Source organism: Lagenorhynchus albirostris, chromosome 3, assembly GCF_949774975.1.
Source record: "Lagenorhynchus albirostris chromosome 3, mLagAlb1.1, whole genome shotgun sequence".
Taxonomy (NCBI): Eukaryota; Metazoa; Chordata; class Mammalia; order Artiodactyla; family Delphinidae; genus Lagenorhynchus; species Lagenorhynchus albirostris.
This window is the reverse complement of record NC_083097.1, coordinates 113205821-113218214: the sequence shown is the minus strand read 5'-3', so window position 1 is coordinate 113218214 and position 12394 is coordinate 113205821. Positions and strand designations below refer to the sequence as shown.

The window sequence follows — 12394 nt, the reverse complement described above, 5'->3', positions numbered from 1 at the left end:
GCCAAGACTGGCAGCCAGGTGGGCTGACTCCAGACCCTGTGCATGTTCTACGACCTTGCACCTAAGGGACAAGAGTTACGGATCCAACTTGGGAATATTATCAAGTTCTCAGGCTCAAAGAATTATCTGAAACTACAGCTCTTCCTAGTAAAATGTCAGCATCAGGTGGGATATGGCAAGAGGCTGGAGATCCTAAAAAGATCCTTTAGCAAAGCGGGTTTTTGGCTGGAGTCTGTATGTTTCAAGGCTGTAAATCAGGGCTTAGGTGACGTCCACATTAACCTGGTTCCTAGCAAAGTGCTGACCAGGCAGTTGAGCCACGGCTGAATCAGTTGTTGCCACTCTTGTCTGTATGCAGGAGAGAGAGCCCAGGATTTCATCTTTAGCATGATGACTCGCTCCTTTTAGGAAGATGAGGTTGTCGAGGAAGCTGGCTTCAAGCCGTTCCCCTTGCGTATTCCTGATTTTTATCTCTACTGGCCCTTGGCTGGCCCACAGGCAGAAGCACAGAGAGATCAGAGGTCTAGCAACAACTTGAATCAGGAGGTCCCCTGGCCTCTGTAAGCTTGGAGAAATCACTGTGGTTCCTCATGCTTTGGTGTTTAAAATCTGCCTTGTGGAAATACAGGATAATAGTTCAAAACATTGTCTTTGGCTTCAAGTCCATACCCTGTTATATCACCTTCGTGTTTATAGGCAAGTTACTTAATTTCTCTGTGTCTCATGCTCCCATATTTAAAATAGGCATATAACAATATCTATCTCAAGGAATTGATATGAGGGTTAAATAACAGCGATTGTTAAGCAAAGAGCCTGACACAGAATAATCAATAAACATTAGCTACTCTTTATAATGATAATAGTTATTACTATTTTTATTACATAAATATTTTCCAGATTGATGTCAGTTTGGTAATGCCATACATAGAAATTAAACAACCCTCATTCAATCCAAAAGAGAATCCTCGAACCCTATTTCAGCCTCCCATTTCAATCTTCTCCTGCACAAGAAGACAAGAGCCTGGTTTAGTTTTCATCATCTCTCCCTGTCTGCCCTCTACTAAAGATGTGAAGACAGTTAAATGTTCATCAGACCCTGAGAGTAAGAGAGGATGTGTTATATTTAGAAATCATTCTGGGAATATGAGTCACAGAGAAAATGACGGAGCAGATCTTAGAGGCTTCAGAAGAGTACAATTTATCACTCAAAATATGTTTACTGAGTACCTACTATGTGCAAAACATAAGGCTGCACACTCCTGGGGATACAAAGACAGTTGGTTCCCTCAAAGAGCTTAAAAACAGCAGAAGAGATCAGATGTAAACACAATAATACAGCTGTTCACAGCTTGACCCATGACCATGACTGTCAAGTGAGTTGGCTGTACAACAAGACCCAGAAGAGTCCAAGGTATCTCAGGGGGCTGAAGGACTTAGTAGGACTTGAAAGCAAAGAGAAACTTGGATGTTGAAGGTTGATTAGGAACTGAACCAGAGAGAAACTAGATGGACCTTCCTTGAAACAGGCATGAGGGCTACTACACAGGCCATGTTTAGGAACAGTATGTAGAGCAGTTTGGGTGGAAGGGAGTGATCGGGAACGTGAGTAGTTAAAGATAATCCAAGAAGGTTTGCTAGAAGCTGCTTCCATTTCTCCTTTAGTTTCAGGCTAGGGCACAGCCCTAAGTGGGGTCGAGAGAGTCACTGCCCAGGAATGGAGAGTGGCCTCTTTGTGACACTGTGAAAGAGCAGAGGCAGTCATCTGGAGCCAGCTGGAAGCTCACTCTGCGTCCACACACAGTGTGACTCTGGCCATGACAACACAGCCAGACTGGAAACCAAGTCACTTCATCAGCACCCTCAGGGCTCAGTGCTGTGGGAGGACTCCCAGGAGCACTAGAAAATCGCACAGTCAGCATTCACCTCCAGGAGGGCCAGCCAAGGCCCGCTGCCACTGTGTCTGCACTCAGGAAATGGCTCGCTCAGAGCTCTGGGAGAAGCCCAGAACCATTTGTTTGGGTCACTGCACCCCAAAGACTGAAGCACAGGGTGCTTCATGAGAAAATCATGTCACAGATAACAGTCCTCAGAACCTACCAATTTGGGGCATTTGTGTAAGTAATCCCTATTGATCCAGAAAATTCAAGCTTTGACTAATTTGAGGTCGAGGAATTTTCCACGTCCTGCTGACCCTGGGAAACAGGAACAGAGAGTTATCTTTGGGAACAACAAGCAAACTACTCAACTGAAAAGACGGTATCAAATCTCTGTCTCTGTGGGCGCGAAGAGTCTTCAGAAGTGCCCATCTCCTCTTGCTGCCCTGTAGACTTCCAGAATGGCTCAATCAGCAGCTACCTGGCAGGACCCTCCGCTATGTAAATAACCAAGAACACGCCAGGGTTGGCTGGGCTAGCAGATGCACAAGTGGAAGAGAAGGTAGGGGAAGCTGGAATCGAGTGAGAGCCATCTGTGCAGGCATCCAAATGGAATCTCCCAGCGAAGAGGGGAGTGTTTAAAACACACTCAGTTAGCAAATGGGGGATTCTGAAGACAGCGCTGCAGAACAGGTGAGGAGAGGGAGGCAGGTGTGGAGGCAAGGCACGTGAAACACAGCAGCAGAACTCCCCAGGAGCTGAGCTCCAATCCCCGCCTGCCTCCCTGGCTCCACTCTTGGGCACCTCCTGCAGATGATGGTATGAATTTTTTCCTGGTAAGATCTTTGAACTCCTAGCTCAGTTACCTCTGGAAATGAAGAAGTTGTTGTTGCTGCTGTTGTCGTCATTTTCCAATCTCCTGGCACTTCTGCAGTGAGAACAACTTCAGTGGAGACATGAATTCAGTCATCTATCTGCTCATCATGTCTCCTGGATAGCAAGCAAACTTTCAGCCTCTTGTACCCATGTGTGTCTTCCAGATGTGGTCACATGGCCGCAAGTGCTGGACTCTGCCACACCACAGGGACCATGTTTGGAAGGCCACTCTGGTCCTCTAGATGGCGCCAGGTTTGCAGTCTGAACTCGGAGAACTTCTTGCTGCACCATTCACTCGTTCAGATGACACTGTCTGAGTACCCATGCATTGAGCACCACCCTAAGGACCATAAGAGCCCTCCAGAGGGGTTTTCTCTCCAGTAGAGGGTTACACAGGCATTATAACTACGATTAATGAGAGAGACTACAAATGACTTGAGAGGAGAGAAAGAAAGATTCTCACCTGAATGGGCAGGGTAAACTTTCACGGAAGAGACAGTTATTGAGCTGGACAAAACTTGGCTATGGGGGGATGAGAAGGAAAGCACTCCAGGTTGCAGCGATACCTTGACCAGAGGCTCAGAGATGGTCAAGCTTGGGAAGGCTCTGAGAACAGCTTTGCTGGAGTTTGGCCAGAGACTAGGGATGGGGAGGAAATGAGCAGAAGCTGGAACAGCAGCTGGAAGTCAGGTTTTAAACTCTATCTCTTACTCTCCCATCCTTTGCTCTGTTCTTCTGTTTCCTTCCTTTCCCTCCCTTTCACTTGCTTCCTTTCTCCCCAACCAAAATCCCCTCCATCTAACCCTAACCCTCCATCCTCCCATCCAACCCAAACAGTGCAAATGGAGTGGATGTGGGATTATCATAAAACATCTACTGCTCTGGAGAAGGAAGTCAGAGATCAACTGTCCTCCCCAAGAGGACACAGCCCACTGCCACAGGGTGAAAGGAGACACCCAAAACTCTGGCTGGGGGTATGAGCATCTCTGCAGCACATGTGAAATCTGTAGGCTCACAGAGAGGCCCTCCTGCTTGGCAGATAGAATATGCCAGAGACCTGACCCAGAAAAGACGCAGGAAACGTCAGTTGAGAGAGGCGGTATAAGGAAGTGGTTAAGAAATGTCCACTTTGGATCTGACAGTCACAGTGCCATCAGCTCTATAATGGGCATAATGGATTAAATGAGACAATGTTCATAATGTGCTCAAGCAAAGGGCCTGATCCATATGAGTGCTCAATAAGTGTTTGCTTTTACTGTTTTATTTATGGTAAAGAACTAAGACTGGGAAGGGCTAGAGTCCAAGCCAACCAAATCAAGAGAATTTCAGAGGGAGCTTACACATGAAAAGACCTCAGGCTTTGGAATCAGACAGACCTGAGCTGGAACCCTGACTACACCATTCTCTAGCTGTGGGACTTAAATTGACCCAGCCTCAGTTTCGTCAACTGCAAGATGGGTATGATAATACATCCTCATTTGTATATGAGGATGTAGATACTACATCCATTTGGGGAGGGTTATTGTGAAGATTACAGATAACATAACCAAAGTTCCTTCATAGACTAGGTCCTAAATTATTAACAGTAAAAAAACACTCAAGCTGTGATTTTAAAACATTTTACTTTGTCTAGTGCCCATGCTTAGAGGCTACTTGAAAGAGGTATGAATTGTGGGGTTACCCACCCAAAGCTCCAAGCCCCACACCTTTTCCTTCTCATTCTCCACCACCATTTACCCAGAACTATCCTGGATCATACTCTTGTAGTGGCCTCTCAGGAGCTGCATGGCTAAATAAATAGGTTCAGTAGGCATGGTGGCAATGTTGGTTCTATATTAGAATGCTCTATTGATTGAAAACTTAACAATGGCAACTTCTGCTTTCTTTTTTACTGTAATTAAGCATACTAAGTTCTTCAGGAATGTTTAACTCTAAAATCACATGGTCACTCAACACTCTGCTGATGGATAAACTCAGCAAAGGGAAGAGCAAAGAGAACTATTTTAAGCCCTGGAGGGAGAGCAGAAGTGGTAGTAGGAACAGCAGCAGCAGTAACACCAATGTCCACCTTAAAGTGTAAGTACCAGGCCACGTACTGAGCATCCAACACATGTTTTCCTCTCTCGTAGATCACGAAGCTAGGAGAAGTGAGGTGGCTTGCCCAGGGTCACACGGCTAGAAAATGTCGTATCTGGGATTTGAACCAGGATGGTCCAGCCTCAGAGCCTGTGCATGTAACCACTCTGCTAACTGCCTGCACAGAGAAGAAGAGTCTGAAGGTTATCAGTGTAGACAAAGCAACCAGCTGTGCCAAGGATGTGGGGCTCTCAATAGTAGGTCTCACAAGAGGGAGGGACCCAGGAGAAAGCACACTGATGGGATGAGCATTTGGTGTTCACTCATTCATGGAAGGCTTACTCCGTAAACTGGTGGGTGTTACTGCTCAGCCCTATTCCATGCACAGACTCACAGAGCTGAGAGCTCCCTGTGGACAAGGATTGCAACTTCTCTGTATTTCCAGTGCTGAGCACAGTGCCTGGTAAGGGGCAGCAGTGAGGAAAAATATGTTGAATGAATGAATGAATGAATGAATGGACAAACCAACAAACTAAACTAGTCAACAACTGACATTTCCATTCCTCTTCTTCCCTCGTCAACTTCCATGACTTGAGAGCTTTGCCAAGACAAAATGGGAGGGAAGAACATTAGCACCATTGAACCAAATCCCATGAGATGCAGCAGACAGGAAGTGGCACCACAGAACTATACTAATTCAGTCTCACTGTCCACACTAAGAACAGCCACTTGACAACTGGTACAGTATCTGTCTCTTTTTGCCTATGTAGACAGTTTCCAGAGGGAGGAAAAAAAGATTTCTAGATGGAAAGGCTAGTGATGAGCTAAGTGGAAAATCTTGACCACAGTCACATTGGACATCAGCCTTTGATGGTCTATCTGTATAAAATAAGTCATTTTCTCTATAAGCATTGGATTTCATAAATTTTTCTCCAGCTAATTTATTCTTCGGCTTATCAGATCATGCATTGCCACATCTCATTATTCTGTAAATGAGGCCCAGTGTCAGAGGAAAAAATCTGTGTTTAAGGATTATGGAAATCATGCAGCCTCGAAGCCTCAGCTCAAATGTAGCCCTCTTCCCCTCCCCACTAAACGGGAAATGCAGGATTTAACAGCTTTTAAGGTGGAGGAGGGGAGGGGCATCGAGGACGGAGGAGAAGTACTTCTGCAGGTTCAGGAACCTGTACTGCGCCTCACTGATGGAGGGCTCCAGAGTGGAGGGGGAGCATCAACATGGAGCTGAGTAGACTGGATGGTGACCCTGACTGCCCTAGCAGAGACCAGCCCATTTTTACCTAATTGCCTGGATAAAGCGCTTTCATTGGAGGATATGGAGGGAGGTACTGGATAGAGAGGGAGTGGCCTCACGCACCTGTCAGGCTACATGAACCTTTCCAAAGGCAACAACACTTCAAGAAAATCTGCCAAAACAATGTGGAGGTCAGAATAAAGATAAGGAGGGTGGAGTAGAACCTCAGGGAGTGAGGAGGAGGACAGAGAAACAAGAGAAAGAGGGAAAGGAAAAAACAGGAAGGGAAAGGAGAGTCACGGGCTTATTTTTATTTATCAAATACTAATACAGCGCTTACTATTTGTCAGGTACTGTCCTAAGCACTTTACAAATCCTTATTCACTCAATCTTCATCATTAGCCTCATTTTACAGAAAAAGGAAGTTAAGCATGGAAAGAGTCAATGATCGAAGGGCATATGGCCAGGGTGTGGCAGGACCTGGACTTGAACCCAAGCAGCCATGTACCCGTCCACACGCTTAAACACCCCCCATCAGGAAAGTCTTTGCCCTGTTGTAATATGAATGTATGGCCCAAGGGTGTTAATATTCCATGAAACAGCCCTAAAAATACTCAATAGTTACTTAAGGAATGTTGATAGCTCTTCAACAACTATCTATTCTTAAAATATCAGATATTTCCTTATAAATGAATACAAAGCAGGGAAAAGAATGAAGGGGATAATTTTCCTTCAGGCTATAGAAGAAAAATAGTAGCCCATGGACCAACTGAACACAAAGAAAGAGCCAAGATTTGGCCAATATGCCCAAAAGTTCCCATATGCCAGCATTATATTCTCAGTGTCACCAGGGTCTGGGAGGAATAGGAAGTTTAGGTGAGATATTAACAGAAAACCAGCTTTGGGTACAAATGTTGTTATACTAAACATGAAGGCTGGTCAAACATGCCACCAGAATAACTGGCTTGAGATGGACTCAAGAACCGGCAGCCACATGAATTCTAGGCCCTCCTGACCCTCAGGTCCTGTTTTCCAGTCTCCTTCTCCATTACAGGGAATTCTGTCTCAGAGCTCCCTCCTATCCCTCTGCAATTTAACTTCTTAGCTCCCCGCCCCAACCCAGTCCTCTGGAACAGTCCATCCCAGCTGTGGGTCTGGTCTGACGTGTATTCTCTTGATAGGCTGCTCTGCTCCATGTAAGCCTACCTTAACAGTCTCAGCTCCAGGCCACTACTCCCTACTAGGAAGAGTGTGAATCATGTCGATGGGAAAGCTGAGGTGGTCAAACCAGTTCTTCCCTTGAAGAACTTTCATAAATGCGTACCATGCTCTCAGTCCAGAATGGTTTAGGGGCAGGAATGGCCTGGGCAATCCTCTTGTTAGGATCCAGATCATTCCATCCTATTGTGAGGCAGATGCCAAAGAAATCTGGCCCAAGACAACACTGATTTTCTGAGTTCCCACTCTGTTCTATCTAGCTGTGGGCTTTCCTTCCTCTGTTCCTCTCTGACCCTGCTTTTAAAAACCCTCCCCCTGCTCCTGCCTTTGTTCCGTGACTGAGTGCCCTTCTGGTTAGGGTGTTCTTTGTGTCTTGATGGTGTGCCTCGTGTTACTCTCATCTTCCTTGGGTCAGGAATGATGTTTCTTTGTGCTTCAAAAGCACAGTGGAGAAAAATCCTCTGATACACATTGAACTGTGCGTCACGAAGTTATCTTTGAAGTCCTGCTACCAATACAGAAAAGTGCCCACATAAAGATAAATAACAATCTGGGCTTCAGCTATCAGCTGCTGTCAGCTTACTGGGAGTATTATAAAGTCTGTCTACAAATAAATAGCATGTTTGGAGCTAGGTTGCTTTATTATGGAGGAAGAAAGGCCACTGTGGAAACTAACAAAGGTCTAATCAGAGGCCAGAGTCTCAAGAGAGACCCCCCTGTTTTAGTCGGGACCACTGTCCTCTGAGGCAGGTAAGGGCGAGTGGGAATTGTTCCCACTGTGTTCCCTCTCAGAATTCTTCCCCTCCTGCTCTGCTGCCCAATTTGTTGTGCAGATTTGTCTGCAGGAGGCAGCAGAAGAAGCATGGATGGGCTTCTCCCCAGATAAAGACAAAGAGGCCAAAGGCAGGGGTCAGGACGGGAGTCTTTCCAGAGCAGCTACAGTGCAGGGAGCCACAGGGTGAGCCAAGTGGTCTTCCATTCCTTCATGAGACTGTGTGTTTCTCCAGAGCAGGACCATTTCAGCACCGAGGGAAGGCTAACTGTTGAAAAACAAAACTGACTGCCCCCCCTCCAGGCCTGCAAGTTGACCTGCAACGGGTCGACTTGCTGGGATCAGGCTCTGAGAATTACTGAAACATGTGCATGACGTTCTGTTGTTTGCTCCACTTTGTTGTGAGCCAGAAAGGGCACAGGAAAGCATATGAGGGCCTGAGGGTTCCTACCTGGGTTGAGGAGAATCTGTTGCTCTTGTTCTTGAAGGGAAAAGCCACAATGGTTGACATGAATCCAATAATGCTACCCCAAAAAAGCCTCATTTGCAGCTAATGATTGAGTAACAGTATCACCAGGGGCTGCTGCAGGGCCAAATGAAGCTTTGATAGCATCCTCGCAAATCATTTGGTTGCTACTGTGAGTTCCCAGAAACTGGAAACAAGAAGATGTTGCCATCTGCGTTGAGAATTTTTTAAATAGCTCTATTTATATTGTTCTTATAATGAAAAGGGAATGTTTTGCATTTCCCAGAAATTGCTGCATATATCCTCTTAATACCCAATGAGGCAAATGGGATGAAAATTGGGACATTATGATCCAGGGTAATCTACTGAAAATGCAGTCTCTTTGAAGAATGCCCAGTCTGTCTGCTCTAGTCCATGCGTCCCAGCTCCTACGGCATATGGTTATCCTGACGGGGCCAAAGAGCAGGCTGCCTAAAGCAAATAATGGCTTCCCTTTGTCACAGGGAGGAAATAAGCTAATGAGCATAATTTTCTCAAGTGTTAACTTTATTCCCATAAATGTTACTTACATATTGCCTATTACCAGTTTCTACTGGCCAAGACTCAGAATCAACTAAAAACAAATGGCCAAGTAGCACCAAATATTTGCAGAAAAAGGATGTTTGGTTACAGCAACTCAAGTCAACCTGCTGAATCAATCAGAAAAAGGAAGATGCTGTATATGAATCTAGGGGTGTCTCGTGGACCATGTGTGCAGAGTGGAGCTGGACCTCAGAGAGGGTAGGACACTATAGAACCTCTTTCTATACAACTTCATCCTTCTTTCTCTCTTTTTAACTGGCTTGTTTTGCTACTAAGTCTACACAGTGGAAGGGAGCTGCCCAGATCCCTGAAGGTTACATGTTAACTCCTCAGTAAATTAAAAGACTGCCTCTCTCGATCACAGTCTCAAGTAGCCTGGGCATATACCCTGAGAAAACCATAATTCAAAATTATGTGGAGACATGTACCACAATGTTCATTGCAGCACTATTTACAATAGCCAGGACATGGAAGCAACCTAAATGTCCATCAACAGATGAATGGCTAAAGAAGATGTGGCACATATATACAATGGAATATTACTCAGCCATAAAAAGGAATGAAATTGAGTTATTTGTAGTGAGGTGGATGGACCTAGAGTCTGTCATACAGAGTGAAGTAAGACAGAGAAAAAAACAAATACCATATGCTAATGCACATATATGGAATTTTAAAAAAAAATGGTACTGATGAACCTAGTGGCAGGGCAGGAATAAAGATACAGACATAGAGAATGGACTTAAGGACACGCGGGGATGGGGAAGCTGGGGCGAAGTGAGAGTAGCACTGACATATATACACTACCAAATGTAAAATAGCTAGCTAGTGGGAAGCAACCGCATAGCACAGGGAGATCAGCTCAGTGCTTTGGGACAACCTAGAGGGGTGCGATAGGGAGGGTGGGAGGGAGGCTCAAGAGGGAGGGAATATGGGGATATATGTATGCATATGGCTGATTTACTCTGTTGTACAACAGAAACTAACACAACATTGTGAAGCAATTACACTCCAATAAAGATGTATAAAAATGAATAAATAAATAAAAAGAGGAATAAAAAACAAAAATAGCCAGCTGAGAAAACCTAATGGACCCAGTTGAAGTCTGGGTTCCAACCCTAGTCCAACATATATCAAGAAGGGTGAGGTCAACAATACAAAATGTCCACAAAAGGCCCACCTTGTAACCTGGCATGAGGGCAAGGCAGATCCAAGAGAGGGAGGTGGCAGTGAGAAGCTACTGCATGGGGATACGATGTGTCAGCGCTCCAGCATGCTACAATAAGCAACCGGGATGCAAGCCAAATACCACTGAAATCCAGTGCGGAAATACTGAGGAGTTTTAACATGTCCTCTGGAAACTCCACTGCAAGAACTTTTTCTTAGACAACAGAGGAAAAGAGAGAGGAACTTTTCTACAATATCTCATTTAACTCTACAAGACAATGTGACAGGCTCTGTTTTGCAGAGGACAACATTGAGGCTCAGAGAGGTGAAGTAGCTGGCCCAAGGCCACCTGCCTAGTAAATGGTAGAGCAAAATTCAAACGCATGTCGATTCTAAAATCCCATTCACGCTCCATCCATTCCAATATGTTGACTCCCAGATGAACTCTGCCCAGAGATAAGTCTCCTCGGATTGGAGACAAGCATCTACCCAGAAGCTGACTGTCATTTTCTGTGCCTGAGACTTCTCAAGGCCCTCAGCTTACCAAGCCCTGATGCAGCCAGTCCTATGAGGGCCAATCCTATGAGGGCTTATAGCACAGAGACCCCCAGCATCCCCAAGTCAGAAGGGCCCAGCAGGTACCTGACCTAGCTGCTCTGGCTCGAACACCCAGGCCACCCTCCCCAGGGGAACATGTCAGCCCTGAGCTACTCATAGGTCATATACTGTTCAAGTGCTACTGATGCCATTTTCCTGTTTGCATTTTGTTTCTGTTTTTGTTTTGTTTTTACAGTTCGTTGCTCATCCTAACTGTCAACAGCAATTGCTTACCATGTGGTATGAAAATCTCTCAGGCTTACGTCAACAGTCTATCGCTGTGAAATTCCTGGCTGTCTTTGGAGTCTCCCTAGGCCTCCCTTTTCTCGCCATAGCCTATTGGATTGCTCCGTGCAGCAAGGTACAGACTGCTTAAGGTGCATGTCTTTGCGGTTATTTCTTCTCTCTACTTAGCATAACCTAAAGTCCATTTTGTCCAAACATGCAGCTGACCATTTCCCACATTTAAAGAAAATAGCCCTGAGAGACCCAACAAAAGTAGAAAACCACTTAAGAGGGAAAATGCTAAGATTTGCCTTTTAAAATCATTTTCTTAAAAGACAGAGGAGTGATAAAATGGAAACTTTTGTACACACAAGGCATAATCTGATCAATAACAGAATAAAGGGGGAATAAAGGCACTTTTCCTTTTCTGATTATGCAATGTCCTAAACATGGCCTCCAAACCCATAGTAGTAATAATTATAATAACGATAATAGGAAAAGCCAACATTTATTGAGTACTTCCTTTTCGCTAAGCCCTTTTCATGCAACACGTCATTTCACTCTCTCAATTACATTATGATGCACACACTTTCTAAGCAGGTTCAGAAAGGAGAAACAACTAGGAGCTTAGAGTCAAAGGCTTCTCATACTAGGGCACTGCAGACCCATCTCAACATCTTCCTGGTTTCCTGGCTTCCTTGTCTGGGTTCTGGCCCACATGGGCAGCTAAGTAGGTCACTAGAAGGAAAAAAGACAAAGGAAAAAGGAGGAGAGCTGGAAAGGTGCAAAGCTGGGTTCTTTTCTCACAGGAAGGGGGAATGTCTGGTGCCCGCCTGTAATGCAAGGAGTGGAACCTGCAAGAGCCAAGCTGCTGCCCCTCCTGTTCCACCCTCCCTACAGCCCATCTGACCCAAAGCCACAAAAGGCATCAGCAGTCACTCCAGCTTCAGGCAAGAGCTAGCGCCTATAAAAACAAATCATGTCGAAATTCGGAAATATATTTCGTAGGTTAAGTGGTCATTAAAGTTTCCAAAGCTGCATTTACTTTGTGATATAGTAAAAAAAAGCAATTAAGCTTAGGTAATCAACATTCAGTAGAAGAAATATGACTACAGGGAGATTAGTTCCACAGGGAATTTGATCAGCTAAGGCAGTTAATAAAAGTGTCATCAGTGAATGGATCCTCTTGTCAACTCCACCAAGACAAAACTCATGCCAGGACGATGGGCCCAAGACTTCAATCTGCTAACGAGGCCACCTAACCAGGCAGGCAAGGAACTGACTGCCTTAGA

General features: G+C 45.2%; 1 protein-coding gene across 5 annotated transcripts in view; it reads left to right on the top strand.

The window, feature by feature from the left end:
- TRPC7 (transient receptor potential cation channel subfamily C member 7) overlaps window positions 1–12394 on the top strand; it is a 122684-nt gene that overhangs the window by 54144 nt on the left and 56146 nt on the right. For 3 of the 5 annotated variants that reach the window (XM_060146265.1, XM_060146268.1, XM_060146266.1), the window contains one exon: window positions 11074–11238. The exons of the other annotated variants lie outside the window; for them this stretch is intronic. In XM_060146265.1, coding sequence (XP_060002248.1) covers window positions 11074–11238 — 165 coding nt within the window. The remainder of the gene's footprint in view (window positions 1–11073; window positions 11239–12394) is intronic. 5 annotated transcript variants of the gene reach the window in all.